The sequence below is a fragment of the Vipera ursinii genome (genome assembly GCF_947247035.1).
Source record: "Vipera ursinii genome assembly, chromosome: Z".
Classification (NCBI taxonomy): Eukaryota; Metazoa; Chordata; class Lepidosauria; order Squamata; family Viperidae; genus Vipera; species Vipera ursinii.
In genome coordinates this window covers 89188354-89201166 of record NC_139517.1, presented here as the reverse complement: position 1 = coordinate 89201166, position 12813 = coordinate 89188354, and the positions used below count along the sequence as shown (strand labels likewise).

General features: G+C 38.4%; 1 protein-coding gene across 2 annotated transcripts in view; it reads right to left on the bottom strand.

Moving 5' to 3' along the window:
* The window catches only part of SKAP2 (src kinase associated phosphoprotein 2), a 143698-nt gene that overhangs the window by 47882 nt on the left and 83003 nt on the right, over positions 1 to 12813 (bottom strand). For both annotated transcript variants that reach the window (XM_083376690.1, XM_083376691.1), the window contains exons 5-6: positions 5134 to 5211; positions 3562 to 3645 (exon numbers count right to left, since the gene is read on the bottom strand). In XM_083376690.1, coding sequence (XP_083232816.1) covers positions 3562 to 3645; positions 5134 to 5211 — 162 coding nt within the window. The remainder of the gene's footprint in view (positions 1 to 3561; positions 3646 to 5133; positions 5212 to 12813) is intronic.

Here is a 12813-nt window from a genome sequence, read left to right as displayed (position 1 = left end):
GTAAAACTTGTTCCTCTTCTATAACATCTTTTAAATATAGTCTACCTATACCTACACTATACCTACATTATACCTACACTATTATTTTCCAAGTCCATTGTTAAAAATATCCTTCAATATGTCCAACAGTAAAATAATTTGCTTCTCTCAGTATTAGTAAGACAAATTTAACTTCACACTTCAATATCTCATCCTATCAATTGTTAAAAAAGAATTCAAAATCTTTTCCCATGGAAAAGATTCTGATTAAACTCTTGTGATTCTTGTAACCCTTTTTCCTTTCTGCACATTTTGTTTTTTTTTCCTTTTTATTTGATGTATTTTCTTTAGGTTTTTTAAAAAATCTTTGTATTTAAATTTGTTGTGTATGTCTAGGTTAAGTTTCAAACCCTGATTTGTAGTTCATTTTGACTTTTATGTGTCGAAGATCCCATTACAAATATATCAAGTACTCTAAAGTAGTATATGTTGAACAACTGCTAAACCAAGTTTCGGTTTTCTGAGTGATCTGATAGTCCCGTAATAATTTGGGAATGCATTTTTTACAACTTTGGTAATATTCTAAACCACATGGAAACAGTAAGTGGAGACACCACTAATTGCACACATTTTCTGAATCGAGTTTTGACATTAAACATGCTGTACTTGCTTTTAGCTTAATTGTTCCCATGATCAATAACAGAAATATATGGCAAGAAGGATGAAGTCAACCAGAGACAAAACTAACATGTGATCTTGTTCATTTTTTACACTTCTCCTTCACAGTCATCATGAATTAAGCTATCTCAACAGCTTCTATCTTAGGCCCTAGTTAGCCAACCAGTCCACTCATTAAAGAGAAAAGAGAGAAAAGAAGGTGTCTGAGATATACTGTAAACCAGCGGTCCCCAATCTTTTTGCACCAGGGAATGGTTTCATGGAAAACAATTTTTTCCATGGATCAGGGGGAGCGAGAATGGTTTCAGTTTCACTCACTTGCCTGCCACTCACCTATACTGTGTGACCTGGTTGCTAAGAGGCAATGTACCAGTACCAGTTTGTGGCCCAGGGGTTGGAGACCCCTGATGTAAATGTAATTGTTGTGATTCTCTTTCACTTTCTCACTGTGGTGTAGAACAGGGTCAAAATAGTGTTCCTAAGTAAAGGAACTATGAAAATATAATGACAATATCTCAAAAATGAACCGTATCTACCAGCAATACATTTCTATAAACTGTTGGATGTTGCTTTTTCCAAGACTGCCCCTGAAAATGGTCCAAACTCCTATGGCTTATAAAGAAATGTTACGGATTTATTTGTCTGACATCCTGGGACTTGAAATGACTGTAACAATATTGAAGTTATATGGATTCCAGTGCTGTCCTTCATTATTAAGTATTAAATTGTGAATGGCAGAAAATTGGAAAGCTAGGGAAGAAACTAAAGAACTACAGTAAGCTAAGGAAAACATCTATTGTGCTCCCTGATGAACACTGCCACATTGTATTTGTAATATAAATTTCAACTGCTTCTAAGTTTTCGGTAGCATCCAGATTTTAAACCATCACAAGCAAATAAATTTTCCTTTGATTCTTTTGACATTGGACAGCTTATACACACCATCCTGAAACATTTTCTTACCAGACTGTGCAGCTATATGATACATCACCTGAATTTTTATTTAAAAAATGTTTTACCATGGAATGAAATAAACCTTAAATATAAAACTCTATAGCAACAGAGAATGTCTTGTAGAGGTTTCTCATTATTTCCAGCTAGATCCAAATGAAACCTAATGATACTCAACAGATCCAAAATGCTGAAATCATATTTCATTTCATTTCATTTCATTTCATTTATTATATTTGTATACCGCCCTTCTCCCGAAGGACTCAGGGCGATGAACAGGGCACATAAAAAATACAGAATACAAAAATTAAAAAAGAATTAAATAAGAGCCCGAGCTAAAAACCGTAGAATAATATTAAAAATCCCCAATAAAAACCCCAGCACATCCCCCATCAGGCCAGGCCGGCTTGCTCAAACAGGTAGGTCTTCAGACCGCGTCGGAAGGAGCGAAGGTCAGGTGCCATCCGGAGCTCAACCGGCAGCTGATTCCATAAAGCCGGGGCACCCACAGAGAAGGCCCTCCCCCTGGGGGCCACCAGCCGACATTCTCTGACCGGTGGCACCCTGAGGAGGCCCTCTCTGTGGGAACGCACAGGGCGAAGGGAAGTTGACGCCGGCAGCAGGTGATCCCCGAGGTACTCCGGACCCATGCCATGTAGGGCCTTAAAAACCATTACCAAAACCTTGAACCTCACCCGGTAGCCAATGCACCCGGTAGACAACTGGTAGCCAATGCAGCTCGCGGAGCAAAGGTGTAACATGGGAGTACCGGGAAACTCCCAAGACAACTCTCGTGGCTGCATTCTGTACCAGCTGGAGCCTCCGAGTGGTCTTCAAGGGAAGCCCCATGTAGAGAGCATTGCAGTAGTCCAGACGAGAGGTCACGAGCGCATGAGTGACCGTACACAGGGCATCCCGGTCTAGATAGGACCGCAACTGGCGCACCAGGCGAACCTGGGCGAAAGCCCCCCTAGTCACAGCCACTATATGATCTTCCAGAGTAAGCCGCGAATCTAGGAGGACTCCCAAGTTGCGAGCCCTATCTACGGGGGGGTAAAAACTCACCCCCCATGGAAAGAGGTGAATATTCTGAATCATATTTGAGGTGATAGTGGTGGGAGGAGGAAGAATTACCAAAGGAAACTAAACAAGATAATGCTGTAACATCTTGAAAGCTGATCAAAGTTCAGAAAAAAAAACCATGTAAAATTCCAAAGGAAATAAGAAAGAAGGTAAGAGAACATTTCATCAAGACAGTATATTTACACCATCTGGAAGCACATGGAGAATTATTTATTTTATTTATTTAATTAGATTTGTATACCGCTCTTTCCCGAAGGACTCAGGGCGGTTTACAGGGTAATTAAAACAAGAAATACAAAAGTTTAAAATGATTTTAAAAAAAATTACAACAGTCCCTGACAAAGTAAAAGTCCCCAATTAAAATAAAAATTAAAATTAAAATTCTCAGCCTGGGCCAGAGAGCTCGAAGAGCCAGGTCTTCAGGTCCTGGTGGAATGAACGGAGGTCGGGGGCAGTCCTCAGCTCCACAGGCAGCTGGTTCCAGAGGGCAGGCGCACCCACTGAGAAGGCCCTCCCCCTGGGTGTTACCCGCCGGCAATCTTTTACCGGCGGCACCCTGAGAAGGCCCTCCCTGTGGGAGCGCACTGGACGAAGGGAACTTGATGCTGGCAGCAGGTGTTCCCTCAGATATCCCGGACCCAAGCCATTTAGGGCTTTATAGGTCATTACCAGCACCTATATTATATGAAAGCCAGGAAAATTGCACGTAAATCTGGTATGCAATTAAACAATAGAGAGGCCCCTGAAACCTCTAAACACTTAATTGTTAATCCCCATTAATCAAGATAACCCCTATATTTTGCAATACAAACAGTTAATTGTTAATATCCATTCAGCAGCATTCAAAATAGTCCCTATATTTTGCAATACCTTTGTCACTTCCATAGTAGTAGAAGACTGTTCGACTCAAAGCACACCAACGTTTTTGCCACTCAAAGCCAAGGAAACTGTGATCTGCAATTAAAATAATTCACACAGATTTTTACAACAAAACTTATTAATTACAAACCGACCAAAATAAGCAATTCATGATGTGCAATTGGAAAAGATACGTTCTGGTGCAAATATGAACATAGGCAAGGACTGCCAAAAGTAAAGATTATTCTTCACCCACTTTGGCACCTACCCCGGATACATTTCTCTCACATCTTCAAAAAGATCTTACACAGATATTTGAAATGTTTAAGGAGATCCTGTACTGGGCACAGGATAAACTGTGGTTTTTGAGCTCTTTTCCAACTCTACATTTGAATGATTACATGATAATGCATAAGAGAATGTATATATCCAATTCAGAGGCTCTGAAGCTTAAGTTGCATATACTGTATACATATTATTTCCTTTTTTCATTTTCAAAATTCTTAAATGTTCCATTTTCATCAGGACCAATAAATTATTTTTACTGTTGTAAGATATTATTTTTCATTTTATAAACTTCTAGCGATATGCATGATCTTATTATCTCAAGAATGTGGCTAATAATAGCAGCATCCATTGTTTAGCATTGAATGAACAATGTGCTTTTTCAAAATATGTTTTTTTTAAATTATGATGAAATAATGGTATGATAGAAAAGCTATTGTAATTGAATCTAAGATCTACATTACAGAGGCAAGACATTTCTCTTGTTTTTGGAATCAAGAATAATATGCTTGGTTGGATAGTTGGTTGTTGGTTTGCTTTTGGGTCCAATTCAAGGTATTGGTTATCATGTTTTAAAGTTCCACAAAGCATGTAAACCAGATTATCTGAGGAACTGTCTTGTCCCAATGGATTGGCCCACAACACATTTTTTCCAGTATAAGGAGCATGCTACAGATCTCATTGATTAAAGATTTTCAGCTGATGAGTTCTAGAAGAATAGCCTTTTCTGCCATGTCTCCATTCTCTTTGGAATACCTTGCCAACAAAGGCCCATCTGCTTGGCCTTCCAGAAAAACATTAAAACCTGGCTCTGCTGGTTGGCTTGGGGCCCTGTTGGGAGCACTTTATGTTGGAGGTGGCTGGTGGACTAATAGGGAGGATGCCACCACTGTGCCATTCTTGCTCTGGCTTTTCCAGTTTTATATCTAATCTTGTTAATATTTCAATAATTATTATTTTAATTGTACTCTACCCAGAATTGCTTTTTAGAATGAGATGGGTGGCATATAAACTTAATGAATAAAATAAAATACATAAAATACAACCGTGATGATCCCTGAAGTTAAGGGGCAGGGAGTAAAAATAGTAACAACAAACTTCTCTTGTCCATGGTGCTCAGATACAACGAAGCTATACTCCCAGCAAGAAATGTTCATTATATTTGCACCTATATTTTTAATTATGGTTAAATTCTTTCAATATTTTCCAAAATAAGTGAATCATTTGCCTCTGGAAACAAAATGATTGCAAGTACTACAAAAATTTAAAGTATTATTTCTATCACCTTTTTTAATTTACCTTTTCTACGTTTTTCCAAATATCCAGATACTGAAACAAATGGAAGATCTTGTGCCGCAATAGGAAGAAACTGATGTCCTGGAAAGAGAAAGGGACATACAGAACAATTTTTTCAAGCACTATGAAATAATCTCCTACTGGATAAAAATATATACTAACTAATGACTGTACGTTTGGTTTATATGAATATAGAAATTAGTAGTTTATATTCATTAGCACACATTAAACTGGGCTACAAAATAGTTAAAATTTACTGAAGCATTTACGTTGTTTGAGTTCCTTTTATTTGGTATAGTCAGAAGGATTGTTTATTTAGTAGAACATGGAACATTAATCAGTTAAGAAAATCATCTGCTTTTACCATTAAGAAAATTAATGCTGCAGCACAGACACTTCTGTTCAAGATTCCAGGCAGTCAGCCATACCTCTGTCTAGGATAATGTTATTTCTTTCTCTCCATCATTCCCTTCCAACAATCAAAAAGATCTCTCTGGCCTCTAAGTTTTTGCAGCCTTCATTAGGCAATATTATATTTTCTCCACATATTTTAAGTACAATTAAACTCCCCAAATTTAAAATCAATCATGGTTGCCAGATCTTTCTCAAGTATCATCCACAATTAGTCAATCTCATAAATTTAGTTGAATGTGTTTTTTAAAAATTCAGCTGTCATTTTCCTAGTGGTAGGAAATTGTTAATACCCATTTCAGGCTTTTATGTAAAGCACAATTATTTATTAGAGGTGGCAGATGTATAGAATTGTAATGAGCTATTTTGAATGCCCTATGAGAAGAATGAGGGTATAAAATTACACACACACACACATATACGTGTGTGTGTGTGTGTGTGTGTGTGTGTATGTGTGTGTGTGGGTGGGTGGGTGTACACACTGGACCTAAACATATTTTTAGCATTGCTCTTTCAATTGCATTTATTATAATTATTAAATTTAGAAAGACAAGTTCATATTGTTTTATTTTTGCTCAATATCAGCTCTCTTATAATCATAACCTAACTGTCAAGAATGGCTATATAACAGAGTTCCCAATCTTTCCGGCTTTACGGACCAGTAAGAGGGGAAGAGAGGATGGTTTGAAGCCCACCATTCACGCAAATTGAGCACACGTGCACGCACTGACCCACTGCTCGTGCAAGTAGGGATGCACACATGCATGCACTTGTTCACAATTTCAAAAGCCCGGTTCTGAACAGCTCAAGGCCTGGTAGGGGGTCATGACCCAGGGTTGCAGACTCCATCTATAGAAGACCCTTAAAGAGCAACCATAAAGTTGAGATCAAGATTCCTCATTTATGACAAGGCATAGATTTATTCCAGTTTGAAGCAGACTTAGATATTTCCGAAGCTTCCAACTCTCTCTCTAGATTAGGAATGAGTAAACATTGATCCCCTTAAGAATCCTATGTATGTTGACATTAATGAACACCTGACAATTGCTAATTTACACCATTATAATACTCCAATAGCTGAACCTGGCTATATTCATTGGTTGCGTGTTTCCTACATATTAACAAATACTACAAATAATTGAACAGTAATTAATTTCCTCTCTTTAGTTCCCATATGCTCATTTCTACATCACAGTAGTTAACAGAACCCATAGCACTGATTTCAAAGGATCAGATGGAGTAAACTACAAAGCCGGCAATTATCCAACTGTCAGCCTTTTACAATGATTACCAAGAGCTCTTGGCATCAAGGACCAGCTTGGCACTCGGCAATATGAATCATCATTTCTCAGCATGACACAATAGGCAATCATGTTACTCACAGCATCATCTGAAGGCCTTTGGGCTACTGGAGAAAAATTAATATGGAAAAGACTGGGAAATCTAGAGAGTACTCTGTCCAGTCCAGAAATATTATCTGTAAAGAGACTAAAGGCTTCTTTGGACAATCTGTTATAGGGAAATCTCGTTTCCAAAATGTCATAGCAGTATTATTTAGCACAAAATATGTCCTTTGCTTATTCACACTGATGCTGTGATAGTACATCACCCTTCATTTCTTCTTTCTTCACTTTTCCTAATTTCTAAGTAAACTGTTTTCTCCCTTCCTTGTTATGAGTTTATATCAGGAGTCCTTGTTAAATTTCTGTATTCCCTAATTTATTGATTCTGTTATCCCACTACAGAAATTACCTGGGAAGCTACTGAAGAGCTATATCATTAAATATAGCAACAGGGTATTAAAAACAGAATACTAAAAACCTGTTATCTGCTAAAATAACTAGTTAAAAACAAGACAAGGGACACAAAAACATGCATTATTTTTACATGATTTTTTAAAAAAATTCATCTGACACCAAGAAGACTATGGGTGAGACCTGTATTAGTGATGATTGGGTAGATACATTGGCACTTGTGTAACTTAAAATATTTGTAGCCAACGAATTCCAGTAATTCCAATCGGTGTACTCCAAGTTTAATTAATTTGGGATTTAAAACTGGAAAAATGGCATTTGTAAAACTTTACTGAGAATTTGTCTATAATTTTGGAGTCCTTTTGTGAGCCATTTTAAGATAGTCAGCTGTACATCATATTACCACATTTCAAATTATAATTAATCAAAATTACTTGCTCTGTCTAGTGCAAAAAGTCAGATTTTGACTTTCCCCTTTCTGAGTTTTCTTTTATGTTTCATAACACACAAAGGATTATCTACAAGTTTACTTTCCTTAACTGTTTATTAAATTCAATTAGTAGCATTTATGATAAAGACCGGTGTATCCTGCCAGCATAACATAACCAGGCTTCAAGGCAAAGCCTACTTCTGATTAACAAGTGTTTAGAAGTTTCACCATACCACAATATTGTCCATTCTTGCTTGGATTGATGAGATGGGCAATATAATCCAAAATATCTAAAGGATATCACGCTGGGGAAGGCTGCCTTAAAAAATGATTGCCATATCTTAGAAAGAAAAAGTATTTATTAGCTGAACATTTTAGAAGTACTGTATATAAAAATCTACAATAAAGCAGAATAATCTAGTGGTAATTCTTGAGTTATGAAGGCAGCTGGGGCCATAATTTCCTTCGCTAAGCAAAACATTCATAAAATGTCATTTGACCATATAACATAGAGATGGCAATACTCCAGTTGCTATCATAACTCCAAGACTCCCAGATTATTAAGCAAAGATGTCACAGGATTGTGATGTGAGAAGAGACAAGATTTCTAGGCAAGGGGGTCATCAGGCAAGAGCTATGGGTGGGAAGCTAGACAGACTTCATGGATAGGTGCTATGGAATGTGGGCAGGTGGATGAAAAAGTAATGAGAATAGAATAGAATAGAATAGAATAGAATAGAATAGAATAGAATAGAATAGAATAGAATAGAATAGAATAGAATAGAATAGGTGCTGGAAGGGACCTTGGAGGTCTTCTAGTCTAGCCCCCTGTTCAAGCAGGAGGACCTATACCATCTCAGACAAGTGACTGTCTAGTCCAGGGGTGTCAAACTCAATTTCATTGAGGCCCGCATCAGCACTGCAGTTGCCCCCAGGGGGCCAGGTGGGTATGGCCTGGGTGGGCGTGGCCTACTGGATGGGCGTGGCTAAAGTGCATATGGCCTACTGGGTGGGCATGGCCAGCTCTACCTCATTTGCATCAAGGGTGCCTATGGGGCCTGGGCAGGAGTGGGACAGATCTGAGGGTCTCTGGCAGAAGGAGGGTCTCTGGGCCAGGGTCAAGGCAGTGGGGGCCATTCCCTCACTGTTTCCAGGATGGCTTTGCGGGCCGCATAAAACCACTTCGCAGGCCGGATCTGGCCCCCGGGTCTTTTTTTTCAGATCTGGTCTAGCCTCTTTTTAAAAATCTCCAGTGATAGAGCACCCACGATTTCTGAAGGCAAGCTGTTCCACTGGTTAATTGTCCTCACTGTCAGGAAGTTTCTCCTTAATTCCAGCTTGCTTCTCTCTTTGATCAGTTTCCAACCATTGTTTCTTGTCCTGCCCTCTGGTGCTTTGGTGAATAACGTGATCCCCTCTTCTTGGTGGCAGCTCCTCAAATACTGGGATACTGCTATCATGTCTCCCCTATTTCTTCTTTTCTTTAGACTAACCAAACCCAAGTCCTGCAGCCGTTCTTCATATGTTTTAGTCTCTAGGCCTTTAGACATCTTAGTTGCTTTTCTCTGAATTATTTCCAAACTCTCAATGTTTTTTTGGTGATATGGTGACCAAAATTGGCTGCAATATTCCAGGTGTGGTCTTACTAGGCTTTTATAAAGCGGTACTAATACTCCACGTGATCTTGATTCTATGCCTCTGTTTATACAACCCAGGATTGTATTAGTCTTTTTGGTGGCTGCTGCACACTCCTGGCTCATAGTCAAGTGATCGTCCACTAAGACTCCAAAGTCCCTCTCACAGTTACTGTTTTTGAGCCAGGTTTTGCCCAATCTGTACTTGTACCTTTGATTTTTCCTGCCTAAATGTAAAACTTTACTTTTCTCCACAATGAAACTCATTTTATTGGATAGGGCCCATTGTTCAAGTTTGTCAAGATCTTTTTGGATCCTTAGTTTGTCTTCTGGGGTGTTGGCTACTCCTGCCAGTTTGGTGTCATCTGCAAATTTGATGAGTTCCCTTTCAATTCCCTTATCTAAGTCATTGATGAAGATACTGGGCCTAAGACAGAACTTTGTGGTACCCCACTACTTACTTCTCTCCATGTGGATGTACTACCATTGAGGACTACTCACTGAGTACAGTTTGCCAGCCAGCTACAAATCCATCTGGTGGTGATGTTGTCTCTTCCATCTTTTTCTAGCTTAGCAAGGAGTAGGTTGTGATCTACTTTATCAAGTGCCTTACTGAAATCTAAGTATACTATGTCCACAGCATTTCACTGGTTTACTATTTAGTCACTTTATCCAAGAATGAAATAAGATTGGTTTGGCATGATCTGTTTTTAACAAACCCATGCTGGTTACTAGTTATAGCTTTGTTTGCTTCTAGTTGTTCGCAGATCTGATTTTTGATTATCTTTTCTAGGATCTTCCCAGGTATTGATGTTAAACGGATTGGTCCTGGGTCCGTTTTTTTCCCTTTCTTGAAGATGAGAACCACATCAGCCCTTTTCCAATCCTCAGGTACTTTCCCGTTGCTGCAGGATTTATGAAAGATGTGGTGCAATGGTTCTGAGATAACATCTGCCAGCTTCTTCAGAACTCTGGGATGTAATCTGTCAGGTCCTAGTGATTTATATTCGTCAAGGTCGAATAGGTGTTCTCTTACCATTTTCTTGTTCGTTTTAATTTTTGTTTGGAATGGAAATGACCTGCAGGACCGATATGCAGTCTTCTTACTTTGCTTGTGGGAAACCAGTAGGGAAGCTTGCAAACTGTAATCACATGATCATGGGATGCTGCAACCAACATAATGTTCTGTACCAGCCTGCTATCGGCCCTGCAGAAAAGGCAGGGACAACCCCTTTTACAAGAAGGCAAGAGGCTGGAATTAAGCCTGCCAAATTTATTGATACAAAAACAAACAAGACACGAACCAAGAAACAGGAGCTTTTCAAGCGGTTGCCTTCAGCAAACCAGCCCTCCCACGCATTCCCCTTTTATACAGTTTAGGGCGTGGCTTCTTTCTGCCTCCTTCCGAGGTACCCCATTGCCTTCCTCTGTTTACTCCTGATTGACTGCCTCCTGCGTCGGGCGTCCTTGAACAGGGCCAGCTGTGGGTCATCTTCATCCACGCTGTCAGGCTCACACAGCTGGGTCTCCGTCGTGACCAGGTGGGAGGGGCCTGGCTGAGGGCTCTCATCAGCAAGCTCTTCAACACCCCCCTCCTCCTCCTCTGAGTCATCCGACCCAACTGCCGAACCCACAGGCTGACCCTGAATCACAACATATAATTGGTTGCAGCCAGTTGCCAAGCATCTGAATCACTAGTTACTGAGTATTGCAAAATGACTGCAGGAAGGCAGAGTATGCATCAAAATAATAACAGCTCTAAAATGAGTGCAAAAAGATGTTTCATATTTCATTTTTAAAAGATAGCACGCTATTGGGTTATGAGATGCATTTGACAGTGCATTATATTACTTAAAAACTATTGTAAAAGCTAAATTATCAAAGTAAAGACTATTTGAGGGTTGTAAGATGATTATTCATTTGGGAAGCAGATGCAACTCTTCAACAAGATGCTTGGTGAGAAACTTACTGGGGGGAAAAGGTGTGAAAAACATGTAGGTGCACTGGAAAGAACTGCTGTATTGGAGGATGGAATATAGAGGGAGGGAAGGAGGGAGGGAGAGACTGGATTTCAGAACTATTCCATGACATTTTCAAATACAGCACTTGGTAATTGGTAATGGAGCATTCCGTTCACTGCCTTGGGCTCATACATAAACACTGCAAACATGCATTTTTTTAATCAACTATAGATTCCCACTTTCATATTCTTCCATAATAACTTGAATGAAAAATCCATGTCATGCATTCTGGCATGCATTTACAGTAACTCCATTATGCTTAATTAAATCTATACCTTAATTTGCCTGCACAACACCACTTCATCCAGATCTATCACATATTCCCCCCTTTTACTTACAAAGATTCACAACATATATATATATATATATATTATTTCTACACACACTTGTTAATTCTTCTTGTTTATCATTCATATCTTTTATGTTCTCAGTTATAATTTCCCATATGCCATGGTGGTTATCAAACTGGCCTCAGAATACTGACTTCTGTTGCTTCAAGGCTTTCATATTTGTTTAGTAAGACAAAAATAATGCTAAGTTACTAGCTTTACTCACACCTATGCTACCTTCAGACTTTTCTGCTTAATGTAAGGACAGTGTTAAGACAGTTTTTTTTACTAGTATGCTACAAATATAACCAAAGGCCATTATTACTCTAGCCATGCTTATACTATTGTATATAAAGCAGAATCTAGAGAGACACAAAACAATATGTTCAAAATATAAAGGCAAAATTTATTTGAAGATAAATGTTCAGTGGCATATAGCTCCTATTTGTACTTCAGAAATTGCGGTTTCAGCAAGCAAAACTTACAGATGTGAATCTAGCCAATATGCCTAACATTTATCCTGTCAAATTTTCAAAAACTGCATAATGGGTTATTAATAATAGGCTTCTAAAATCTATTCTGCATGGATAACACAAAACTGTCTGGTTATTAAATTTTGGAAAACCTTTATTAAAGCATTATATGCTTTGTTAGCAAATGGCTTTATCCTGCAGTTTCAAAATGGTTAAATTATAAAGTTACATAAAATAGCTATTGCTTTAAAAAAAATAAGCACATGACAATGTTCTCTTTTGACACATTAAAGTTAGTAAAAAAATTATAAGAGTTTTTATTGAATTTTATAGGGTTAGGAAGAGGTAAGGATCAGGGTTAGGGTCGGGATTGGGGTAGGAACGGCGTTGGGAACAACTTTGGGGTTGCCACCCCAGTAACATTTTCAAGCTTTAGCAAACAGACTATTGTCCGGATACATATGTTCAATTAACACTAATTAATATAACAGTAAATAGCTATAATATATATGCTAAACGATAATCATAAACAATATCAATTAGTCAATACATATCATTCTCGTTACTAATATATATTCAAAATAACATATCACATTCATTTCTTGCTAGTTTGTTTTCCTAACCATTGGCA